Source organism: Oscarella lobularis, chromosome 14 (assembly GCF_947507565.1).
Source record: "Oscarella lobularis chromosome 14, ooOscLobu1.1, whole genome shotgun sequence".
NCBI classification, from domain to species: Eukaryota; Metazoa; Porifera; class Homoscleromorpha; order Homosclerophorida; family Oscarellidae; genus Oscarella; species Oscarella lobularis.
Genome location: NC_089188.1, coordinates 856,497 through 876,352, shown reverse-complemented (window position 1 = coordinate 876,352; position 19,856 = coordinate 856,497). Strand labels below are relative to the sequence as shown.

Here is a 19,856-nt window from a genome sequence, read left to right as displayed (position 1 = left end):
TCCGGTTGAACGAACGGCTCGCCTGATTGGATAGAACGTTTCACGCATCGTAGGTGTCATCCGACACTTGTTCTTTACGCTCGCAAGAGAGTGTACGCCAAGCAAAATCGCTCCGCTCGACAACCCTTTGAAAACAAATTTTGAGGATGTCTCTTCAACAAGTTTTCGAGTAAGCCGGGGTGACGAGGGTCCGGAGCGTTTCTTTGGGCGATAGATGCTAGTATACTGTATGGATACATGGATCTGAGCATTTTGTCGTTCGCGGCGGTGTCGTTCAAATATCCGATGATTATAACGTTGGTCACTGTAATGCCTCTACAGTAAAAACTCTTTTGGCACGTCAGCAATTAACCTCGTTTTCCCGCAGGTTATTTATTGTTCTTCTCGCTTAATTCTTTAGCGTGCATATCCGCCAGTTAGTCGCAAGACAAAGCGTTTGGAGACTGGAAGGGAGAGACCATATTGCTAACTAATGTGTTCCTCCATGTAGTCACCTCGATGCAAACATGAGCACGTACAAGACACGCCTTTCAGACGCGGTTGCGATCCCTAGCGTCTCGAACTCGCAAGAAACCGAACACGTCGAGGCCACTCGATCCGTGTTGGAAGATTACACACGTTGTGTTAGTGCTGGCGTGGAATTTTAAATTACGACTTATCTTGCGTTGTTGCTCGTTTAGCTTCTTGAGAGTATTGGTGCAACGGTTGACATGAGAGAAATTGGAGACAATCAGGAGTACCCACCCGTCATTTTTGCTACCCTGGGAACAAGCGCAAGCAAGAAAACGGTTTTTGTCTTACGTATTTCTTAGGCTTCGCTAATAGTTTTTCTAAAAAGGTTTTGGTGTATGGCCATATGGATGTGCAGCCAGCTCAGATGGTAAGGAATAACGAGTTGGTGTCTTTAATTATTTGTTAAATAATTTACTAATATTTGTGTACGTGTAGAGTGATGGCTGGGACACTGAGCCATTCGCCATGACCACAATTGACGGCAAAATGTATGGCCGCGGAACGACGGATGATAAAGTACCTAGGTTCTTTTACCCTTTTTGCAGTTTATTGTATTGTTTCTCAGGGTCCGGTTCTTGCCTGGATCAATGCAATTGAAGCTTACCAACAAGAGAATATCCCTCTTCCGGTCAATATCAAGGTTATGACATTGTTTTTCTCGTTTTCTTTGCATAGTAATTATGGCGATTTTTTTAGTTTGTTTTGGAAGGAATGGAGGAATCGGGAGATTCGGGACCATTGCAAGATTTGATTTTGAGCGAAGCAGACGGCTTCTTTGCTGTAAATATCCATTTGTGACCTGCACGTTTTGAAGCTAATTGGTTTGTTAGGGTATCGATTACACCTGCATTTCAGACAATTATTGGCTCGGTCAAAACACGCCTTGCATCACCTACGGACTCAGGTACTATGGAATGATAATTATGTCAGAAGATATAATTGTTTTTTGCCCCAGGGGAATTGTCTATTTTCACGTGAACGTCAAATGTGCCAAGAAAGATTTACATTCAGGAGTTCACGGCGGCGTCGTGTGAATTGCTTGCTAATATAGGGGCAAAGACAGGACCTTGAATTTTACACGTTGTTGTATTTTTTTCAGTTATGAAGGGATGGCTGAGCTGTGTGCTATTCTGAATTCAATGGTCGCACCCAACGGTGACATTACCATAACGGGCATTAATAGAGATGTCCTGCCCATGACTCCGGAGGAGGAGGCCTCGTACGGCCCCATTGATTTTAACATTGTTCGTCTTTAAGCAATCTTGCTTTATTTTTATTAATGATATTTCTAGGATACTTACAAATCCGAGTTGGGTGTGACTAAATTGACTCATAGGACCAAAGCCGGAATACTTCAGCATCGCTGGCGTTATCCAAGTCTTTCCATACACGGTACAAACCCCCGCCGTAGTTTACAGTTGACATGCACTCGAAGAAACTCTCAGACATTTATCGAATAGAGATATGATTTCTTGCAATAGACTTTTGTTTTTATCTAGGTATCGAAGGAGCATTTTCAGATGCAGGAGACAAGACGGTCATTCCAGCGGAGGTCAGTTTACTTGCCCGGTACAGCGTAGTAGTAATTGTAGAACCGTCATTGTTTTGTCCAGATCACCGGGAAATTTTCCATCCGTCTCGTTCCGGATATGGATCCGCAGAAAGTCACCAACCTTGTGAAAGCGCACATAAGAAGCTTCCATAATTCAACGGGAAGCGAAAACGAAGTGACGTAAGAAGATAAGATTTAATAAATTGGAAAATTGCATTAATTAATTAAACAGAGTGAGTACTACTGCAAGTGCATTTTCTTGGCTTGGAGACACAAGCGATGCCAACTACACAGCGGGAAAAAGAGCCACCGTGAGGGGTACGTACGTACACGCTTTCGCACTCTTGCCACTAGTTCACGTTTGAGAAGCGCTGTGCAAGTATTTGAGATGATGACTTTAATTTTTTTAGTTCACCACAAGGCTGCTGATTTGACGCGCGAAGGAGGTAGCATTCCGATTACGCTTACCCTCCAAGAGGCAACGGGCGCGAGCGTGATGATGCTTCCCATCGGCTCTTCAGACGACGGGGCTCATTCGCAAAATGAGAAGCTCAACGTTAGCAACTACCTCAACGGAGTAAGAGGCCAAGTTCGCGTCTTTTTTTCTGACCTGTACTATTGATGAGAACCTAGATGAAGCTGTTGGCCTCTTACATGTATGAAGTTTCCCAGCTTGCCGCCGGCCGCTGAGAAATTTTCTTCTTCTCACGTGAGGCCCAAACAATTACTCTCTGCCTCTCTGTGTGTTGTCTTTGTGTGTTGTCACAAATTGTGTACGTGATCGATTATCAAATGCAAACCGTTTCCTATTGGGAAATTATGGGGCCCTTGGTACACTATAAGTGCCAAATAATAGTGGTCAGTGTGGTTAGTATCAGCACGAAGTACTACGAAAAAACAATCCAATCAATACAACGGTCAGTCATCGTGGTAGTCTACTGCTGTAATCTCGCTCTTGATTTCGGCTAGAGCACTGGCCTCTCCTTTGGTGAAAAACGTTGCGGATATCCATATGATTAGCGTCGCAGCAAGGAGAACGTTTTGCAGTAGATTGGCCGGCACGGATGACAACCACAACACGATCCACGCAATGAAAAGTAAGCGTGAAATTAGACTGAGTTTTTTGTAAGTATTCTCCGTAGCTTTCAAGGCATCTGAAATAATCTTCTGAACATCAGCGAGATTTTCCGCACTTCCAGTCTCTGAGGAGAGAAACGTTCAAATCAAACTACGACGTAAGTGCGACTCGCCACCTTCGCTTCTTTCCGTTTCGCTGTCGCTTAAAACGAAGTCGCTTCTAACCGCTTCGTGATCAGAATAGCACATGTCGAGTCCAGGAATCTTTCCCATGGTCTTCGTAGATCCCATGCACTTCAACCGTTTATTTGAACAGCTACTGTCGCTCTTGTAAAAGACGTAGTCGATTCTCGACGCGTCCGCGTCGTCATGTCTAACACACCAACGCACATAAGAGCCAATTAATTAATTAATTATAGACCATCTCGATTAGGACTAAGTGACTCTAGAGTGAATGGGTTGGATATACGATAGAGCTTACTGAGAATCGTGCAGTCCTTCCCTTTGAGTCATCAACTGATAGACTTCGCTAGTTGGAACATCGTTGAAGTCACCGCACACCAGAAGGTGCTGCGACTTCATAGCTCCAATGAATTGACAAAGCTGAAGAGCTTGAGCGACACGACAATACTTGGGCTTGTGATTAAACTATACGTTTCAATAATTTATCGAGGGAAGAGTGGGTTCTGCCTAATTAATTCTACGTGTGTGTTGATGACAGATAGGAGGCCATGCTCGGGGTGACAAACGACAGTGAGCCCGAATCCCTTTCCACCGAACCAACCGGCGTCAAGTATCCTTCCGGGATAGCTTTTAGAGCTGAATTGGCTAAAGAGTGTCTGAACGATTGGCCATTTGGAGAAAGTGCACAGACCACTTCCCACTACAGCACTGCATGTGAGAAAAGGCTACGAGGGAATCTACCACGAGCACGCTGAATTCAAACCATTGGAAATAGTGAGCATGCGGATACGACTGAGCCAGCTTAGTTGAAAGCAACTCGAAATCATCTTTGCACCAAATCTGCAAAAGATCACGTGGTATTCACAGATGTATCCATGTCCACTGGTCCAGCTTTTTCTAACCTCTTGCAAGGCTATGATGTCGTACTCGCTTCGAGAGAGTGTGTCTCCAATGCATTCGATTCTCTCTCGCCTTTTCGATGAGAAAAAGCGAACTCCCCTAGGGAAAGTTCTTATGCATGCGAAAGACATAAGATTTTCCACGCAAATACCAGCAGTTAAGCGTCAGAACGCGTAAATCTATCGCATCCATTGATGAAGAAGAGGAAGATCGGTACAAAACCAGTACAAATTGAAAACTGTACAAAACAAAGGAACTAACGTGCGCTAGAAAGCGCGATGGCCGAAAACCCTGGCCGAAAACTTCGTTTCTGACGCTGCAAGCTATCTCTGTGGCTGAAAATCGCATTAAAAATCGGTATATGCGATTGTAGACAAGAATTGTAGGGGCAATGAGAAGTGTTGTTAGCGAGATTGGCTCCTTCGCTTACGTAGAAGCGTTCAGCAAGCGATATCATTTCACAACGACGTCAATTTGGACGTCGACAGCGCAAACCTTGCTCTCATGTCGGCTCTTACCTCATCGCATGCAAACAACGAGGAGTGCAAGAGCGGGGCCCCGTTTTCGGCGTCATAGCTCGGTCGAAAGCATCGCCAATGAGGCAAATTGTAATGGAACGATAGCGGGATGCGTCCTGAAGCAGAAGAGTTCTGGCATGAGATTGAGAAACGGTGTTGAAGAAGTTATGTAGAAGATTGATTGATAAGAACTGGATCAACTGGTCATACACTAACAGTAAGTAGGGCTTAATCATTAATGCCATTAATTTGAGCATTGTTCCAGCTGACGCCTGAATGCGTCGATGTGCCTCGAAGGGACTCTTTTCAGGGCTATGAAGCCAACGGCACCCCAAACAACCGCTGCTTCAATTTGCTCAATTTCAACGTGTTTCACGACAACAATTTGGCGTGAACGAAGCGTACTGCCATCGCGTCAAAGAAGCGCTGACGATTCATGAAGCTCGACTCCAGCTGGCCGGCGACCGACAACATGATTTATTATTATTATTATTATTATTATTGAAGGACGTTCGAATTGTCGTCTGGGACGCGCGCATGTCGCGTTGTCGAGACGTTTGAATAAATCCGGCGTCACGTGACCAGGTTTTCCGCACGAAAAACCTGATGAGGAATAATCGACACCAATCAGTTGAGTCCTGAATGGATTTCGCAAAGAATTTAATTGAAGAAGGCAAGCGACCAATGTCCTCAATGTGTCCTACTCTTTTGGTTGACAAAAGCGGAAATTCAAGACTGGCAATAGGAGGCGCTGGTGGGTCTAGAATAATTTCTGCTGTAGCTTTGTCTCTTGTGCGCCACCTAATTTTTGACACAAACATATGCAACGCTGTGAATGACCCCAGACTTCATAATCAGCTGGTACCGAATAGAGTGTATGTGGAAAAAGACTTTTCTAAAACCATCGAAGAAGTGCTTTCGTCTGATCATGGTCATGATATTATTTGGGGTATTCTAGGGGAGGCAACGAAGCCAACAGCAGTTCATGCTGTTGCTCGCAAATCAAACGGCAACCTTGTCGCAGTCTGTGACAAACGGCTTTCCGGAAAGCCATCGGGTTTCTAGAACATGCCAACAATAGGTATTGGGCACTGAAAAATTGTTTTAACTTCAAAGAGCTGACTTTGATGAACCGCCTCAGTTTTTGGTCTAGTATTTTGTTTGTCAGTTGTTCGATGGTTTTTGCTCGACTCGTCCCTCGTCTTCATGTCTAATTACCAAGTGCGCATGCGTTGATCCTCCTGCACACGAATCTGGCCTGTCCCCTTTCTGAAGTCATCGTTCGAAGGAGCCTAAGCGGGTTGGCGTTGTGAGGTACATAGTCGGTCGCACATACTTTGAGCAGGCTGAGAGCTTGGGCAAGACTCGCAGCTCGTGTACTGGGAACCCCGGAACCAAACTACGTTCTCCGCACACTAAAGGGTCTCCTTTATAGCCTAAGGAGTTGAGAGGGATCCCATCGAGCGGTGAATTTCATCATTTGGTTCATTCGCGTCGGGATGACGTCATCAGTGAGCGCGCAGGGTCTAGCACGAGAGCCAAGCTCTTCGTGTCTCCTTCACTGCTTTGAAGTTCTGCTGAAGTTGTTGCGTGCCTGCTTTCTAGTTCGAAACAGTTATACTAGCTCGCTTCCTTTTCATCATCCCACTGTCAACTTCGGCAGAACTTCCAGTCGCGGCGGGTGTACAGTAGTGTACAGTGTTTTTTGCTAAAACAAATTTGTCTTTCTGTTGTCAGAATTATATTCTGCACCATGGCAAGCCCCGAAGAGCAGTGGGTTTTATGATAGCTGCCTTTCCTAAAATGGTTTAAGTCTTCATGTCTAGAATGAGTTTGGACGAGAAAGTCGATCCTTTATTGAAGAGTTTAGACGAGTTAAGAAAAAGTAAAGTGGGCGTGTTTCTATTTGTTCATCACGTGACGTGTTGTATGCTGAAGACAGCAGTGAAGACAGCAGTGAAGACAGCAGTGAAGACAGCAGTGAAGACAGCAGTGAACCGCCGTAAGCTCTCCTTGTGATGTAAATTTAGTAATTGTTTGACCTTGTCTATATATAGACCTAATAAAATGGCAAGGAACACAGAAATTGCTACAACGTTTTGTCAGCGACGCATCACAATTGTTCCGTCAACGCTTTGTCACCAAGTCTTCGATTCTTTGATCTCGCTAAGTGACGCTGTTGAGGCTGACGAGAAGTCTCGAGAAGCTGCTGAGAAATTTTGCCTAGCGCAACCTTGGGATAAGAACAAATCCGAACTAAGAGCCGAATTTGCTGCTGCCTTGGCAAGAGTTCTGGTGCCGATCGGTGCTCAAGTCTTCACCAAACATCCACTGAAACATGAAGGGGACACGGTTTCAAAGGCAGATGTGGCTGTATGTCACTTCAAAGGTGTGAAAGTGGTCTGTAAAGCCAAAAGTCATACTGGGAGCGGTAACTCAATGGTAGAAGCTTTCGGTACAGCGCGATATGCTGTGTTACCCGGTTACGCCTCTCCTGTGATTGCAATTGCAATTCATCAATCAATGCAAGTTGATGTATTTGGTGTGTGCCCTGTCTATTTCGGGACAGATGACGAAAAGTTGGCAACGGAAAAAGTCTTTCCGTCATTCCATTTAGATGTAGAGGAAACTTTTGCTAAATTTCTTGCCTGGCTGGCTGCCGCAATTCCACGTTTGTCGTCCGTCGGGTTTGACGACAAAGTTTCATTGCCTCGTCCTCTTACGACAAGTGCGGTTGGCAAAATCACGTTTGTTCGTCACATTCGAAACGCTACGTTTGAAGTTGTCAAAGAAAACGATGAGCACATCGTCGCCAAATTCATACGTCGTAATCGTAAGTACGGCAAAGAAGTTCAGGACTTTTGCAGCGAGAAGAATTTTGCTCCGCGCTTCATCGATTCTGAAATTGTTCCTTCCAAAATCAAAGGGCATTCCGTGAAAATGATCTTCACGGAGTTTGTCCCAAATACGCCTATTAAAGAATTTGCTGCGGCTGCGACGTCAGATGAAAAAAAGAAGCTCTGTGATCAGCTCAAGTCAATTCTGGACACACTGCACTCGAATAGTATGGTTCATGGCGATTTGCATCTTCGAAACGTGCGTGTGCACACCTCTGGTCACACCCCATTTCTCGTCGATTTTGATTTTTCAGGGAAAACGGGCGAGAAAGGGCGCTATTCTCCCTTCTTGAGCGAGTCCGACGCGTGGCACCCGCGGGTGCGTCGGGCCAAGGTGACGTGTCCTCTACACCCTGATCACGACACCTACCTCTTCAATACAGTCATTGCGCCATTTTTGAAGTGACTATGACGAGAGGCGCTCGTGAACTAATTCGATGTCACTGTCACTGTGTGTGTGGCGAATTAATTAATTAATTATAGACCATCTCGATTAGGACTAAGTGACTCTAGAGTGAATGGGTTGGATATACGATAGAGCTTACTGAGAATCGTGCAGTCCTGCCCTTTGAGTCATCAACTGATAGACTTCGCTAGTTGGAACATCGCTGAAGTCGCCGCACACCAGAAGGTGCTGCGACTTCATAGCTCGAATGAATTGACAAAGCTGAAGAGCTTGAGCGACACGACAATACTTGGGCTTGTGATTAAACTATACGTTTCAATAATTTATCAAGGGAAGAGTGGGTTCTGCCTAATTAATTCTACGTGTGTGTTGATGACAGATAGGAGGCCATGCTGGGGGTGACAACGACAGTGAGCCCAAATCCCTTTCCACCGAACCAACCGGCGTCAAGTATCCTTCCGGGATAGCTTTTAGAGCTGAATTGGCTAAAGAGTGTCTGAACGATTGGCCACTTGGAGAAAGTGCACAGACCACTTCCCACTACAGCTTGCATGTGAGAAAAGGCTGCGAGGGAATCTACCACGAGCACGTTGAATTCAAAACCAAATAGTGAGCATGTGGACACGACTGAGCCAGCTTAGTTGAAAGCAACTCGAAATCATCTTTGCACCAAATCTGCAAAAGATCACGTGGTATTCACAGATGTATCCACTGGTCCAGCTTTTTCTAACCTCTTGCAAAGCTATGATGTCGTACTCGCTTCGAGAGAGTGTGTCTCCAATGCACGCGATTCTCTCTCGCCTTTTCGATGAGAAAAAGCGAACTCTCCTAAGGAAAGTTCTTATGTGAAAGCCACAAAATTTTTCCACGCAGATACCAGCATTTAAGCGTCATATCGAATCCATTGATGAAGAAGAGGAAGATAGAGAGGATCGGTACAAAAAAGAGTGTACGAAACAGAGACTAACGTGCGCTAGAAAGCGCGATGGGGGCTGATGACCGAAAACGTCATTTCTGACGCTGAAAGCTATCTCTGTGGCTGAGAATCTGATAAAAAAATCGGTATATGCGATTGTAGACAGAATTGTACGTGCGATGAGAGGTGTTTTAGCGAGATTGGCTCCTTCGCTAACGTAGAAGCGTTCAGCGAGCTATCTCGCTTCACAACGACGTCTATTTGGACGTCCAGAGCGCAAGCCTTGCTCTCATTTCGGCTCTTACCGCATCGCATGCAAACAACGAGGAGTGCAAGAGCGTCCCGCCTTCGGCCTTCAAGCATAAGCCAAGGAGGCAAATTGACGATAGCGGGATGCGTCCTGAAGCAGAATGAGATTGAGAAACGGTATAGTGTAGAAACCTTTTCTAGAAATTGGCTATTGATGATAAGAACTGGTCATACAGTAACGACTAGTGGGGCATGTCATTAGCTAATTCGTAACATATTTCTCTTTTCTTCTAGCGCTTCTATATATAAATTAATTACGTGATCAGGCGGCGTTCTGGCTCGAAAAACCTGGCGAGGAAAAAATCGCATTGCTATACATTTGGACAGCAATCAATGAATTTCGTCATATTATCGGTGAGGAATACCTATGTCTATTACCTGTCGGCAGTGTTCTTAATTAATGACATTGGCCATTGACGCAGCTTAACGACTCGTCAGCTGCTGTTTTCTTGTCAATTATGTAGATGCAAATGCAATCGTCATCTGTGTCTGACCGTCACCTGCTTCTACTTTCGAACACAAACATGCACTGACTGACCGGCTGACTGGCCGACGAAAAGCGACGAGAAAGAGAAGAGCGCCTCCTTAGACGTCGCCTGCGTACCTACCTGAACATCGAAGTATTTATAAGCGATGTTCTTTTCAAAGCAAAAATGGGGTCCCCACTCGGCGAACGAAAATGTTCTTTCATAATGAAGAAAACAAACGTCGCTTGACGTACTTGCAGTGGAACGTCCTTTACGTTGCTACCCCCAGGCTACATAGCCATATTGAGACTCACTCAATATATACTCCTGAAAACAGCTGAGCGCCTCAGTACGACTGAATCCAGCGCCGCTGCCTCTCCCATGGAACTGCCCTCTCTATCGCCCGACTTTGAGCTCCACTCTGAACTGATTCGCCGGCTTGAAGAACGGCGTGAACTGAACTGCCGGTGCCAGACGTCAAAACCGCGCTTTTGTGGACAAACGTCAGTGCCGTTGCCCAATCGTCGCCGTCGTTGTGCGAACGCATGAGAGGCGTCAAACAGGGACAGGAAAAACACGTTCTTAGAAACGGTAAATTGTCGGGCAGACAACCTTCAGACAGTCTCACTAACGCTTTTTTGTTCAATAAGTGAGCGGTATGGCTGAGCCGGGGCAGTTGATAGCGCTAATGGGCGCAAGGTGACGACAGTGCCAACGCGAAGCCTTGCAAAGCATTTACTTTGCGTGTCGCTTCTTTTCCTCAGTGGATCGGGAAAGACGACCTTGCTCAACGTATTGGCCCGTCACAGTTCGTCTTCTCTTCGCACGAGCGGAAGCCTTCTTTTGAACGGACTCGAAGTGTTCAGAATGAGTCTTGGTGGTCTTGTTGGCTACGTTCAGCAGGAAGATCTATTTGTCGGCACTTTGACCGTGCACGAACATTTGCGATTTCAGGTGAGGAGAGAAAAGAGCTGCTTATTGCGTCGTCATTTTTTTCATAAAGGCTTCTCTACGTATGAGATCTGATTATTCTAGGGAAGACACCGCGGCCCGAGTTAATCAAGTTATGAGCACCATGGGTTTGAATAAATCCAAGGACACCAAAATCGGTATTCCCGGTAAAATCAAGGGAATATCGGGTGGCGAAAAGAAACGATTAGCCGTTGCCAGCGAGGTGAGACGAGAACGTCCTGTGTACTTGGTCGATTTGTGTGTCAAGGTTCTTACTAATCCATCGATCCTGTTTGCGGACGAGCCCACGTCAGGGCTCGATTCGTTTATGGCCGAATCTGTAGTCCACGTGCTGCAAAAAATGGCGGCGAGCGGTTGCACGATTATATGCACGATTCATCAGCCGTCGTCGGAGGTCTTCGCCTTGTTCGATCGACTTATTCTTCTAGCGGAAGGAAGAGTCGCCTATTGCGGATCGTCTGTCGGGGCGAAAGAGCATTTCGGCCGCTTTGGTCTCGCGTGCCCTCAAGACTACAATCCAGCCGATTTTTACATTCACACTCTCGCCATCGTTCCTGGAGACGAGATAGAAAGTAGGAATAGAATTAAGGTATGCGATGAGTAAGGAAAGAGCATGTTCCGTTCTCGTTGAGGCTTTCGTATAGGAAATTACAGACGCGTTTGAGCAAATCGAAAGAGATGCTGCTTCTACTGAGGACATCGCAATCAAAGATGCAGACTGTACAGGAAACACTGAGAATGTTATAGATAGTTATTTACAGTCTATGTAACTTCGTTTTAAAAACTTGTATTTGTAGGCCTTCACTACAAAATTTTCAAAGAGCGCTCTGAGAAGTCAATGGTCAGCAGCGTCCATTTCTCGACATTGTCATTATAAATCTTTTTTAGGTACAAAGCTCCTATTGTTCTACAGATACAATGGGTGTTGTGGAGAAGTTTGCTTTCTGTTATTCGAGATTTAGCGTTCGTGAAAGTCAAATTGGGCCAAGTTTTGGTAATTTAATGATGAGCACAAGTACTGTATGTTACCTTGGGCGGCGGCTTTGTTTTGATTCAGATTGTCACGCTATTGGTTGGCTTGCTGTACTTTCAAACCGATTACGATCAGAAGCGGATGCATAAGATTTCGTGCGCTCTGTGGTTTGTAGTCATGCAGCTGTCAATGAGCTCAGTCACAGCAGTTTTTCAGGTTAAAAATACCGAATTTGATTTTGATTAATCATGTATTACGTTTGGTTCTTTGTGAATTTCTTTAGTCTTTTCCTTTGGAAGTGCCTCTTTTTCTGAGAGATCACAAAGCTCGCTTGTACCGAACGACAATCTTCTACTTATCCAAAGCCTTGGTTGATGTGAGGTTCATATCGTAGTGTTCGCTTCAAAGTTTCTGAAATCAACTTAGTTACCTTTTGCTGTCGTTCAAGTGATTATGTTTGGAACAATAGCGTACCTAATGATAGGTTGGCACGAACTAGCAATCGCATTCATTTGTCACAGTTCCCGCATATAGGACTCAACAACAGTTCTGACAAACTCTTCTCCTTTGCCGGCTTATGCTTGCTGATAGCGTTAACCGGATCGTCATTTGGTGAGGAGCAATACACATGCCACTGAGGTCTCTCTTGGGCACATGCTGGTCTGTATAGGATACTTGATCTCAGTGTTGTCTCCATCGCCTCTTGTAGGGCCAACGTCCTATCTTCCTTTTCTTATTTTTGGAGGATTCTTTATTCGTCGTGGAGCAGTGTAAAAATAATATTGATACTAGCGTTAGGTTTTGATTTGTAACATCTTTAGACCCGTCTTTTTTCAATGGATTCAAGTGACTTCCTGGTTTTTCTATGGTTATGAAGCACTTATGATAAACGAATGGACCGATTCTCCACTACTGAGTAAGACTAGTTTAATTAATATCTACAACTTTCAAAAAAATTTTGTTCTGTTTTCAAAATTTCATTGAGAATTAGTGATGTAAAACGTGATCATTTCAATTAATATTTTTTCACTTGTAGCATGCAAAGCAGAAGATGTTGGCTGCCTAAAAAATGGATCAATTGTCCTTACTTCATTCGATTTACATGAGGTAATTTTTTTTGCGCGTAGTAATACACTTGAACGATATCTTATACGTGATTTAGGATAATATGCATCGAGCTATTATCTGCCTTTTCTCTCTGCTGCTAGTCTTTTATTTAGCAGGGTTATTGATACTGCTGCTTCGCGTGCACAGAGCGGAGAAGTAAAAGTGACAGATTCCCTTTAACTTCGTGCAATTATTTAATTAATCAATTATTATTAATAAACAGTTAGAAGTGAGGCTCCGACTTGTCCGCTGTTAGGGGTGTTCTCAAGAGTCAATGAGCGTGCAACCGGCAGTTTCTTCATATAAACGGTGGCAGTGCAAAGAATCCGGTTGTGGCTACGTAAAGTCGCTACTGATTGTTTGGTCGAAGGAATTAATTAATTAAATAATTTTAGTCACAGTATTTTGTCCGAGGTCAGGATTACCCCGTACGTGTATGTCTTTTTTTGGGGTCTAGAGATCTGAGGACGTCTTGCCTCCTACACCCACACTTATTACTTCTCTGCTGATCGATTCATCCTCAGCGGTGGCTCGTCACGCCGAGTTCTTTGCGTCATAACGGATGGATCCACGGTCGGAGTACCCAGAACGTCGAGTTCTCTCTCACACGGACAGCTAGCTGACAGCGAAGTCGTCTGTGTGCCCGTATGGACTCAAGGCCGGAATCGTGAGTGGGCAAGTGAGGAGAAAAGGTAAACTATTTCTGAAAAAATTTAAAAGGTTGGCATGCTGTAATTAAATAGGAGGTAGTCAAGCTTATATAAATCTAACAGTTGGCCTCGCACCTCTGCACTCACGCTCCTTAGGCTCTCAGTAAGATCCGGCTTGTCAGAAGACGGATTTTTATGGGGTACTCGTAGCCCTTTAGGTGCCCCAATAGCATTCAAGATGAAGTCGGTATCTTCATCAAGCGTGCCAGTCGAAGCGTAAAAATCGTAGCGTATTAGACACGGTTCGCACAAGACAGAAGCAGGCCGCCAATGACGGTTTACGCTCGAGGGAGCGGCGTACTTCGCAACGTAGGAAGCGAACTCGTCGAATCGCACTCCTCGACCAGTCATGATTTGCTCCTCGCTCAAACCACCCCGTTCACGCAGAATTTTTCGTCCTATTGTCCAAAGAAATCCCGGGTCACCTCGAACGAATTTATTCGTATAGGCAGACATAAATCGATCAAGCGGTTCCCTGTGCACCATGACCTTCGTATAGGTGCGTAGCTTTTCCTGAATCTCTTCCGCTGAAGCGGAGTTTTGCAAGTAGTTGTACTGTCTGTATACGTGTATGCCCTCGGGCTTTATACTCTCGAGATTCGGATATTTTCCGGTCAGCACTAGGACGAGCGATTTCCACGACGAACAGCCCGCTTTTTGTACGGCACAGTAGATCAGTTTATGCTTGTCATCGACGTACAGGCGCGAGTAAGTGTCCCGCGGATTAGAAGGAAACTGGCGTCGAAGTTGTCGATCCGACTGAAACTGTTTGCATGCGCTTTCAGCCCATTGCTTTCTCTCGCGAAAGCGACGTTCGACTCGAGTCACGGTGGCTTTTAATTTGGCTTTAGTGGGTGTAGATTTAGATGCGACTATGCTGTTGTCAATCGTAGTAGATCTAATGCGAAGGTGGCTGCTATGAAGTCGAAATTGATAAACGAGGAGTTGAAGGGATATTGCTGCTGCTGCTACAAAAGCAACACCTATCGAAGGATCATTATGCTATATTAGCCTTTTGGTGTGAGAGCTAACTTACAGTAGGCGATCCGCATCTCAGCACTATGGGCTAAAAACCGAGAAGACAAAGAAGATAAACATACGTCTTACGGGCCTTATTTTACGCTATAACATACCAAGCACAATATCCTAACCTTCTCACGTCAATGGAAGGTGTTGCACGCTTTCTTTGTTGCAATTCGCGACAAAAAAAGGCGACGTATTAGCGCACGTTAGACAACTTCTCGGTTTTTAGGCCCTGGTTTTTAGGCCCTAGTCGCATTACAGCAAGCAAACTTTTTCTGGATTTCCCGTATGTCCTGTGAAATTGCTATAGCGAAGTTCTTAGGGCACCGACTTAGCTATACTAAGCAATGCAAGAGCGAATCAGGGAAATTTGGCTGAAATGGCCGAGACTGGCGCAGTTTCTGTCAGTGAAGCGAAAATGAAATTTCTACAAATACGAAACGAACAGCCAATCTATTGAAATCAAGGGCTAAAATAAATCAAATTTGACAAAAAGAAGTGCACAAAACAAACAAAACAATCAACATGAAACATTGATACTTTTAATTAGGCTTTTATGGAATCACTGAGATTGTGGGGCGAGGGAACGGCCTTCAAGTTGTTTGAAACGTTTTTAGACAGTATCAATAGGCGTGGACTTGGTGAGTGGGCGCTCCTCCTCGAGCGTCGATACGTGTACTGACAAATCTAATTTTCAGGGGAATCGGAAATGAAAACGTCTGGGATGCATTTGGCTTATGGGTACCATGAGTTTGAAAAAAGTGCATTTTGTGCTATTAATAAACAGTTAGAAGCAAAGCTCCGTATTGGGGATTTTTAATTAGCATCTACGGCATCCGGGACAGTGGCCGTAGCTAGCTATATTCGGCAATCAGTTCGTTGTCTCAAACGGGGGCTCCACAACCGGTAATGTTGGTCATTGACCCGGAATCCGAGCAGATTGCGACGTTGCGGGCCTCAATCTCTTTCGATCAAGCACTTGACTGACTAAATGTGATGAGAAGAAAAGAGCGCTTTTGCTGAGACGTTGTCTACCGTACGTACGTAAGGATTCTCGCTGTAGATAATCATTTACGAGCGGCGTTCTTTTCAGAGCAACCGAAATCTCCGATCTCCTGAAAGTCGTATACCACTTGGCGGCACGCACTGTGGAATCGCTTGAATGAGCCTCTTCCTAGTGCTAACGTCCGCGAAAATACGCTAGCGTCCTCCGGAACCCACGTCGCCTGACATTTTTTTGCAGTGGAACGTCCTATACGTCACGAACCACTTTTTTAATATCCTGCCGTTATACTTCCTTCACTTCCCCTCCGCGCCCGCGAGCTACTGAATAATTTAATATTGAGGACCGTCCTATAATAAATTCCCTCGAAACGAACTGAGGACCTCAGTGCGACTGATCGAATGCAACGAACGACCAATGGAACTGCTCTCCTTATCGCCCGACTTTGAGCTTCACTCCGAACTGATTCGCCAGCTTGAAGAACAGAGTGAAATGGAACTGCCTGCGCCGGCCGTCAAGACGACGCTTTCGTGGACGAACGTCAGTGCCGTTGCCCAATCGTCGCCGTCTTTGTGCGAACGCATGAGAGGAGTCAAACAAGGACAGGAAAAACACGTACTGAAAAACGGTAAATTTTTTGGGGAGAAGATAGCATTTAGACGGTCCTAAGTTTGCTGTTAAATTAGTGAGCGGGATCGCTGAGCCTGGGCAGTTGATAGCGCTAATGGGCGCAAGGTACAGTAATATGACATATAGAAACCCATAGTGTATGAATATTTATTTTGCGTGTCTCTTCCCTTCCTCCAGTGGTTCGGGAAAGACGACCTTACTCAACGTATTGTCCGGTCACAACTCATCTTCCCTGAACACAAGCGGAAGCATTCGTTTGAATGAATTGGAAGTATTTGGAATGAATCTTGGTGGCCTTGTCGGCTACGTTCAGCAGGAAGATCTCTTTGTGGGCACTTTGACCGTGCACGAACATTTGCGTTTTCACGTGAGTAGGATCCTTATTGCGTCATCTTGTGTATACATACTTTATAAAGGCTTCTCTGCGAATGAGATCAGATTATTCTAAAGAAGACACCACGGCGCGAGTTAATCAAGTGATGGGCGCTATGGGTTTGAATAAGTGCAAGGACACCAAAATTGGTATTCTTGGTAAAATTAAAGGAATATCGGGTGGAGAGAAGAAACGATTAGCCGTTGCCAGCGAAGTGAGACGACACTGCCCTGTTTATTTGCATGGTTGATTGTGTGCTTCAGGTTCTTACTAATCCATCAATTCTATTTGCCGACGAGCCGACATCAGGACTTGATTCGTTTATGGCCAAATCCGTTGTCCACGTGCTGCAGAAAATGGCGGCGAACGGTTGCACGATCGTATGCACGATTCATCAGCCGTCGTCGGATGTCTTCGCCTTGTTCGATCGACTTATTCTTCTAGCGGAAGGTAGAGTCGCCTATTGCGGATCGGCTGTCGGCGCGAAAGACCATTTCGCCCGTTTTGGTCACGCGTGTCCTAAAGACTACAACCCGGCCGATTTTTACATTCACACTCTCGCCGTCGTTCCTGGAGAGGAGGACAAAAGTAGGGATAGAATTAAGGTACGCGCTCGTGTTTAATTAATTAATAAAAAATGTTTGAGGCTTTCGAATAGCAAATTACAGACGCGTTTGAGAGAAACGAAAGAGGTATTACTGCAATGGAGACCGTCATTAAAGACGCAGACTCTACCGGCACCGGAAGCACTGACGACGTTAGATCTATTATTTACAGTCTGTCTATGAAACTCTGTTTCACAAGTCGTATTATATTTAGGCCTTTGCTACAGAGTTTTCAAAGAACGCTCTTAGAAGTCAATGGTCAGCAGCGTGCATTTCTCGATGTCTTTAGGTATAAGTGCTCTTTGTAGGTACAAGGCTCCTGTGCTTCTACAGACTCAGTGGGTCTTGTGGAGAGCTTGGCTTTCTGTTATTCGAGATTTAGCGTTTGTGAAAGCCAAATTGGGCCAAGCTTTGGTAATTCAACAATTAGCCCCCGAGTATGTTACATTAGGCAGCGGCTTTGTAATTAATTCAGATTGTCGCGCTAATGGTTGGATTGATGTATTTTCAAGCCGATTACGATCAAAAGCGGGTGCATAAGATTTCGTCTGCTCTGTGGTTTGTAATTATGCAGCTATCAATTAGCTCAGTGTCATCAGTTTTTCAGGTTAATTAAATACCAAATTTGAAATTGATTTTTTTGCTATGTTTAAATTTAGTCTTTTCCTTTGGAAATGCCTCTTTTTCTGAGAGATCACAAAGCTCGCTTGTACCGAACAACAGTCTTCTACTTCTCCAAAGTCCTTGTTGATGTGAGTTCTGTGTCGCACTATGTACGCTTCGAAGTTTCTGAAATCATATTTAGTTACCGTTCGTTGTCGTTCAAGTGATTATTTTTGGAATTGTCACGTACCTGATGATAGGTTGGCAGAATCTAGCGATTGCATAAAATTGGTACAGTTCTCCCATTTAGGACTCAACAACAGTTCTGACAAACTGTTCTCGTTTGTCGGCTTATGCTTGCTGGTAGCATCAACCGGATCATCGTTTGGTGAGGAGCAGTACAATACGTGCATGCCAGATATTCTTTAATTAATTGATTGATCAAGCATGTCATTGAAACTCTATTATTGATTTTTTGTCTATACCTCTTCGTCCTTAGTGTACCCCTTTTTGTGTAGGATACTTGATCTCGGTGTTGTCTCCTTCGCCTCTTGTCGCTTCAGCGATAGGGCCAACGTCTTATCTTCCCTTTCTTATTTTCGGAGGATTCTTTATTCGTCGTGGAACAGTGTAATAATATTTAAATCTTAGAACTCTTTTTTTGTAAAAGTGTTGATATTTTTAGACCGATCTTTTTAAAATGGATTCAATCGACTTCCTGGTTTTTCTATGGCTTTGAAGCGCTTATGATAAACGAATGGACCGATTCTCCGCCACTGAGTAAGACTAAAATTTTTATTTTCATTTTCACATTTACAACTTTTTTTGCGTCTACACAGCATGCAAAGCAGAAGATGTAGGCTGCCTAAAAAATGGATCAATTGTCCTTACTTCATTTGGTTTACATGAGGTACTTTTTCACTAGGAATACGTTTCAATGATACCTTTACCTTACATGTCGTTTAGAACAATATGCATCATGCAATTAGCTGCCTTTTCTTTCTGCTGCTAGCCTTTTATTTAGTGGCGTTATTGATGCTGCTTTTTCGTGTGTACAGAGCGGAGAAGTAAAAGTGACAGCTTTCTTTCAATTTCGTCTTCTTAATTATTCAAATATTTATTTATTACAATTCTTTCGGGTTGTTTTCTCGTTGGAATTTAACCAACTTTTCTTTATTTAGTGCTGATTTGTTTATGAGCTAGTTTGCAGCTTCAAAGCAGAAATTTTGTTGTTGGAAATAATTTTCTGTGTTATTTTACCGACGTCCAGCGCACTCCAGTGTCCATTTCCCCGCACTAGTGCAACCAGAGATATTATCTCTGGTGCCATGGTGCCACCATAGATGTAAGTCACAACTTGTCCGGTACAGCGTATTAATTGTAGAACCGTCATTGTTTTGTCCATCCGTCTCGTTCTGGACATGGATCCGCAGAAAGTCACCAACCTTGTGAAAGCTCACATAAGAAGCGTCCATAATTCAACGGGCAGCGAAAACGAAGTGACGTAAGAAGCTTAGATTTAATAAATTGAAAAATTGCATTAATTAAACAGAGTGAGTACAGTAGCAAGTGCATTTTCTTGGCTTGGAGACACAAGCGATGCCAACTACACAGCGGGAAAAAGAGCCACCGTGAGGGGTACGTACGTACACGCTTTCGCGCTCTTGCCACTAGTTCACGTTTGAGAAGCGCTGTGCAAGTATTTGAGATGATAACTTTATTTATATATTTTTTAGTTCACCACAAGACTGCTGATTTGACGCGCGAAGGAGGTAGCATTCCGATTACGCTTACCCTCCAAGAGGCAACGGGCGCGAGCGTGATGATGCTTCCCATCGGCTCTTCAGACGATGGTGCTCATTCGCAAAATGAGAAGCTCAACGTTAGCAACTACCTCTGCGGAGTAAGAGGAGACGTGCGCGTCTTTTTTGAGACCTGTATTATTGATGAGCACCTAGATGAAGCTGTTGGCCTCTTGCATGTATGAAGTTTCCCAGCTTGCCGCCGGCCGCTGAGAAACTTTCTTCTTCTCACGTGAGGCCCAAACAATTACTCTCTCTGCCTCTCTCTATCTCTCTGTGTTGTCTTTCTGTGTCAATTGTGTACGTCATCGATTATC

General features: G+C 44.5%; 6 protein-coding genes and 3 long non-coding RNA genes across 19 annotated transcripts; 6 read left to right on the top strand and 3 right to left on the bottom strand.

The window, feature by feature from the left end:
- Nucleotides 1–50: 50 nt before the first annotated feature.
- On the top strand, nucleotides 51–2,864 carry LOC136195557 (cytosolic non-specific dipeptidase-like). Its single transcript, XM_065984905.1, has 16 exons — nucleotides 51–169; nucleotides 491–623; nucleotides 681–788; nucleotides 839–880; nucleotides 949–1,029; nucleotides 1,079–1,153; nucleotides 1,210–1,293; nucleotides 1,344–1,417; nucleotides 1,469–1,543; nucleotides 1,613–1,757; nucleotides 1,806–1,905; nucleotides 2,013–2,065; nucleotides 2,127–2,245; nucleotides 2,298–2,383; nucleotides 2,476–2,642; nucleotides 2,699–2,864. The coding sequence occupies exons 1-16, from the start codon at nucleotides 147–149 to the stop codon at nucleotides 2,753–2,755; spliced, it is 1,422 nt and encodes a 473-aa protein (XP_065840977.1). The 5' UTR covers nucleotides 51–146; the 3' UTR covers nucleotides 2,756–2,864.
- On the bottom strand, nucleotides 2,854–4,496 carry LOC136195559 (sphingomyelin phosphodiesterase 2-like). Its single transcript, XM_065984911.1, has 7 exons — nucleotides 4,377–4,496; nucleotides 4,228–4,324; nucleotides 4,089–4,165; nucleotides 3,847–4,033; nucleotides 3,624–3,790; nucleotides 3,319–3,515; nucleotides 2,854–3,267 (listed from the first exon to the last, which is right to left on the bottom strand). The coding sequence occupies exons 1-7, from the start codon at nucleotides 4,415–4,417 to the stop codon at nucleotides 2,984–2,986; spliced, it is 1,050 nt and encodes a 349-aa protein (XP_065840983.1). The 5' UTR covers nucleotides 4,418–4,496; the 3' UTR covers nucleotides 2,854–2,983.
- A 13-nt stretch (nucleotides 4,497–4,509) lies between these two features.
- LOC136195560 (uncharacterized) lies at nucleotides 4,510–5,934 on the top strand. Its single transcript, XR_010671918.1, has 3 exons — nucleotides 4,510–4,582; nucleotides 4,634–4,960; nucleotides 5,009–5,934. It is a non-coding gene; the product is annotated as an uncharacterized lncRNA (long non-coding RNA).
- Nucleotides 5,935–5,969: 35 nt separating this feature from the next.
- LOC136195558 (uncharacterized) lies at nucleotides 5,970–8,414 on the top strand. 4 transcript variants are annotated; one of them, XM_065984906.1, is made up of 6 exons: nucleotides 5,970–6,057; nucleotides 6,179–6,254; nucleotides 6,481–6,516; nucleotides 6,570–6,628; nucleotides 6,686–6,745; nucleotides 6,801–8,414. In XM_065984906.1, the coding sequence occupies exons 2-6, from the start codon at nucleotides 6,243–6,245 to the stop codon at nucleotides 8,044–8,046; spliced, it is 1,413 nt and encodes a 470-aa protein (XP_065840978.1). In that variant the 5' UTR covers nucleotides 5,970–6,057; nucleotides 6,179–6,242; the 3' UTR covers nucleotides 8,047–8,414. The 4 variants fall into 4 exon arrangements, with proteins under 4 accessions (XP_065840978.1, XP_065840979.1, XP_065840981.1 ...); XM_065984907.1 differs by lacking the exon at nucleotides 6,179–6,254 and having other exon boundaries at nucleotides 6,682–6,745; nucleotides 6,801–8,412; XM_065984909.1 differs by having other exon boundaries at nucleotides 6,179–6,516; nucleotides 6,682–6,745; nucleotides 6,801–8,412.
- Nucleotides 6,770–8,965, bottom strand: LOC136195561 (uncharacterized). Its single transcript, XR_010671919.1, has 4 exons — nucleotides 8,924–8,965; nucleotides 8,778–8,874; nucleotides 8,409–8,721; nucleotides 6,770–8,352 (listed from the first exon to the last, which is right to left on the bottom strand). It is a non-coding gene; the product is annotated as an uncharacterized lncRNA (long non-coding RNA).
- Nucleotides 8,966–9,003: 38 nt separating this feature from the next.
- On the top strand, nucleotides 9,004–18,321 carry LOC136195555 (protein white-like). 6 transcript variants are annotated; one of them, XM_065984902.1, is made up of 19 exons: nucleotides 9,004–9,108; nucleotides 9,158–9,388; nucleotides 9,506–9,625; nucleotides 9,736–10,329; nucleotides 10,389–10,437; nucleotides 10,503–10,692; nucleotides 10,742–10,912; nucleotides 10,958–11,299; nucleotides 11,355–11,450; nucleotides 11,508–11,551; nucleotides 11,599–11,704; nucleotides 11,768–11,899; nucleotides 11,967–12,059; nucleotides 12,110–12,167; nucleotides 12,218–12,295; nucleotides 12,354–12,453; nucleotides 12,505–12,599; nucleotides 12,720–12,790; nucleotides 12,846–13,023. In XM_065984902.1, the coding sequence occupies exons 4-19, from the start codon at nucleotides 10,284–10,286 to the stop codon at nucleotides 12,948–12,950; spliced, it is 1,776 nt and encodes a 591-aa protein (XP_065840974.1). In that variant the 5' UTR covers nucleotides 9,004–9,108; nucleotides 9,158–9,388; nucleotides 9,506–9,625; nucleotides 9,736–10,283; the 3' UTR covers nucleotides 12,951–13,023. The 6 variants fall into 6 exon arrangements, 4 of the variants coding, with proteins under 4 accessions (XP_065840974.1, XP_065840973.1, XP_065840975.1 ...); XM_065984901.1 differs by having other exon boundaries at nucleotides 9,694–10,329; XM_065984903.1 differs by having other exon boundaries at nucleotides 9,694–10,329; nucleotides 10,389–10,692.
- LOC136195112 (carbohydrate sulfotransferase 9-like) lies at nucleotides 13,471–14,699 on the bottom strand. Its single transcript, XM_065984378.1, has 3 exons — nucleotides 14,634–14,699; nucleotides 14,537–14,566; nucleotides 13,471–14,483 (listed from the first exon to the last, which is right to left on the bottom strand). The coding sequence occupies exons 2-3, from the start codon at nucleotides 14,550–14,552 to the stop codon at nucleotides 13,504–13,506; spliced, it is 996 nt and encodes a 331-aa protein (XP_065840450.1). The 5' UTR covers nucleotides 14,553–14,566; nucleotides 14,634–14,699; the 3' UTR covers nucleotides 13,471–13,503.
- LOC136195553 (protein white-like) lies at nucleotides 15,373–18,893 on the top strand. 3 transcript variants are annotated; one of them, XM_065984899.1, is made up of 17 exons: nucleotides 15,373–15,559; nucleotides 15,617–16,154; nucleotides 16,213–16,261; nucleotides 16,334–16,523; nucleotides 16,573–16,743; nucleotides 16,793–17,134; nucleotides 17,188–17,286; nucleotides 17,349–17,392; nucleotides 17,443–17,548; nucleotides 17,610–17,741; nucleotides 17,794–17,886; nucleotides 17,940–17,997; nucleotides 18,048–18,125; nucleotides 18,256–18,367; nucleotides 18,423–18,517; nucleotides 18,577–18,647; nucleotides 18,704–18,893. In XM_065984899.1, the coding sequence occupies exons 2-17, from the start codon at nucleotides 15,944–15,946 to the stop codon at nucleotides 18,806–18,808; spliced, it is 1,956 nt and encodes a 651-aa protein (XP_065840971.1). In that variant the 5' UTR covers nucleotides 15,373–15,559; nucleotides 15,617–15,943; the 3' UTR covers nucleotides 18,809–18,893. The 3 variants fall into 3 exon arrangements, with proteins under 3 accessions (XP_065840971.1, XP_065840969.1, XP_065840970.1); XM_065984897.1 differs by having other exon boundaries at nucleotides 15,373–15,563; XM_065984898.1 differs by having other exon boundaries at nucleotides 15,373–15,567.
- Nucleotides 18,894–19,289: 396 nt separating this feature from the next.
- LOC136195551 (uncharacterized) lies at nucleotides 19,290–19,770 on the top strand. Its single transcript, XR_010671914.1, has 3 exons — nucleotides 19,290–19,375; nucleotides 19,474–19,640; nucleotides 19,696–19,770. It is a non-coding gene; the product is annotated as an uncharacterized lncRNA (long non-coding RNA).
- The last annotated feature ends 86 nt before the right edge of the window (nucleotides 19,771–19,856 follow it).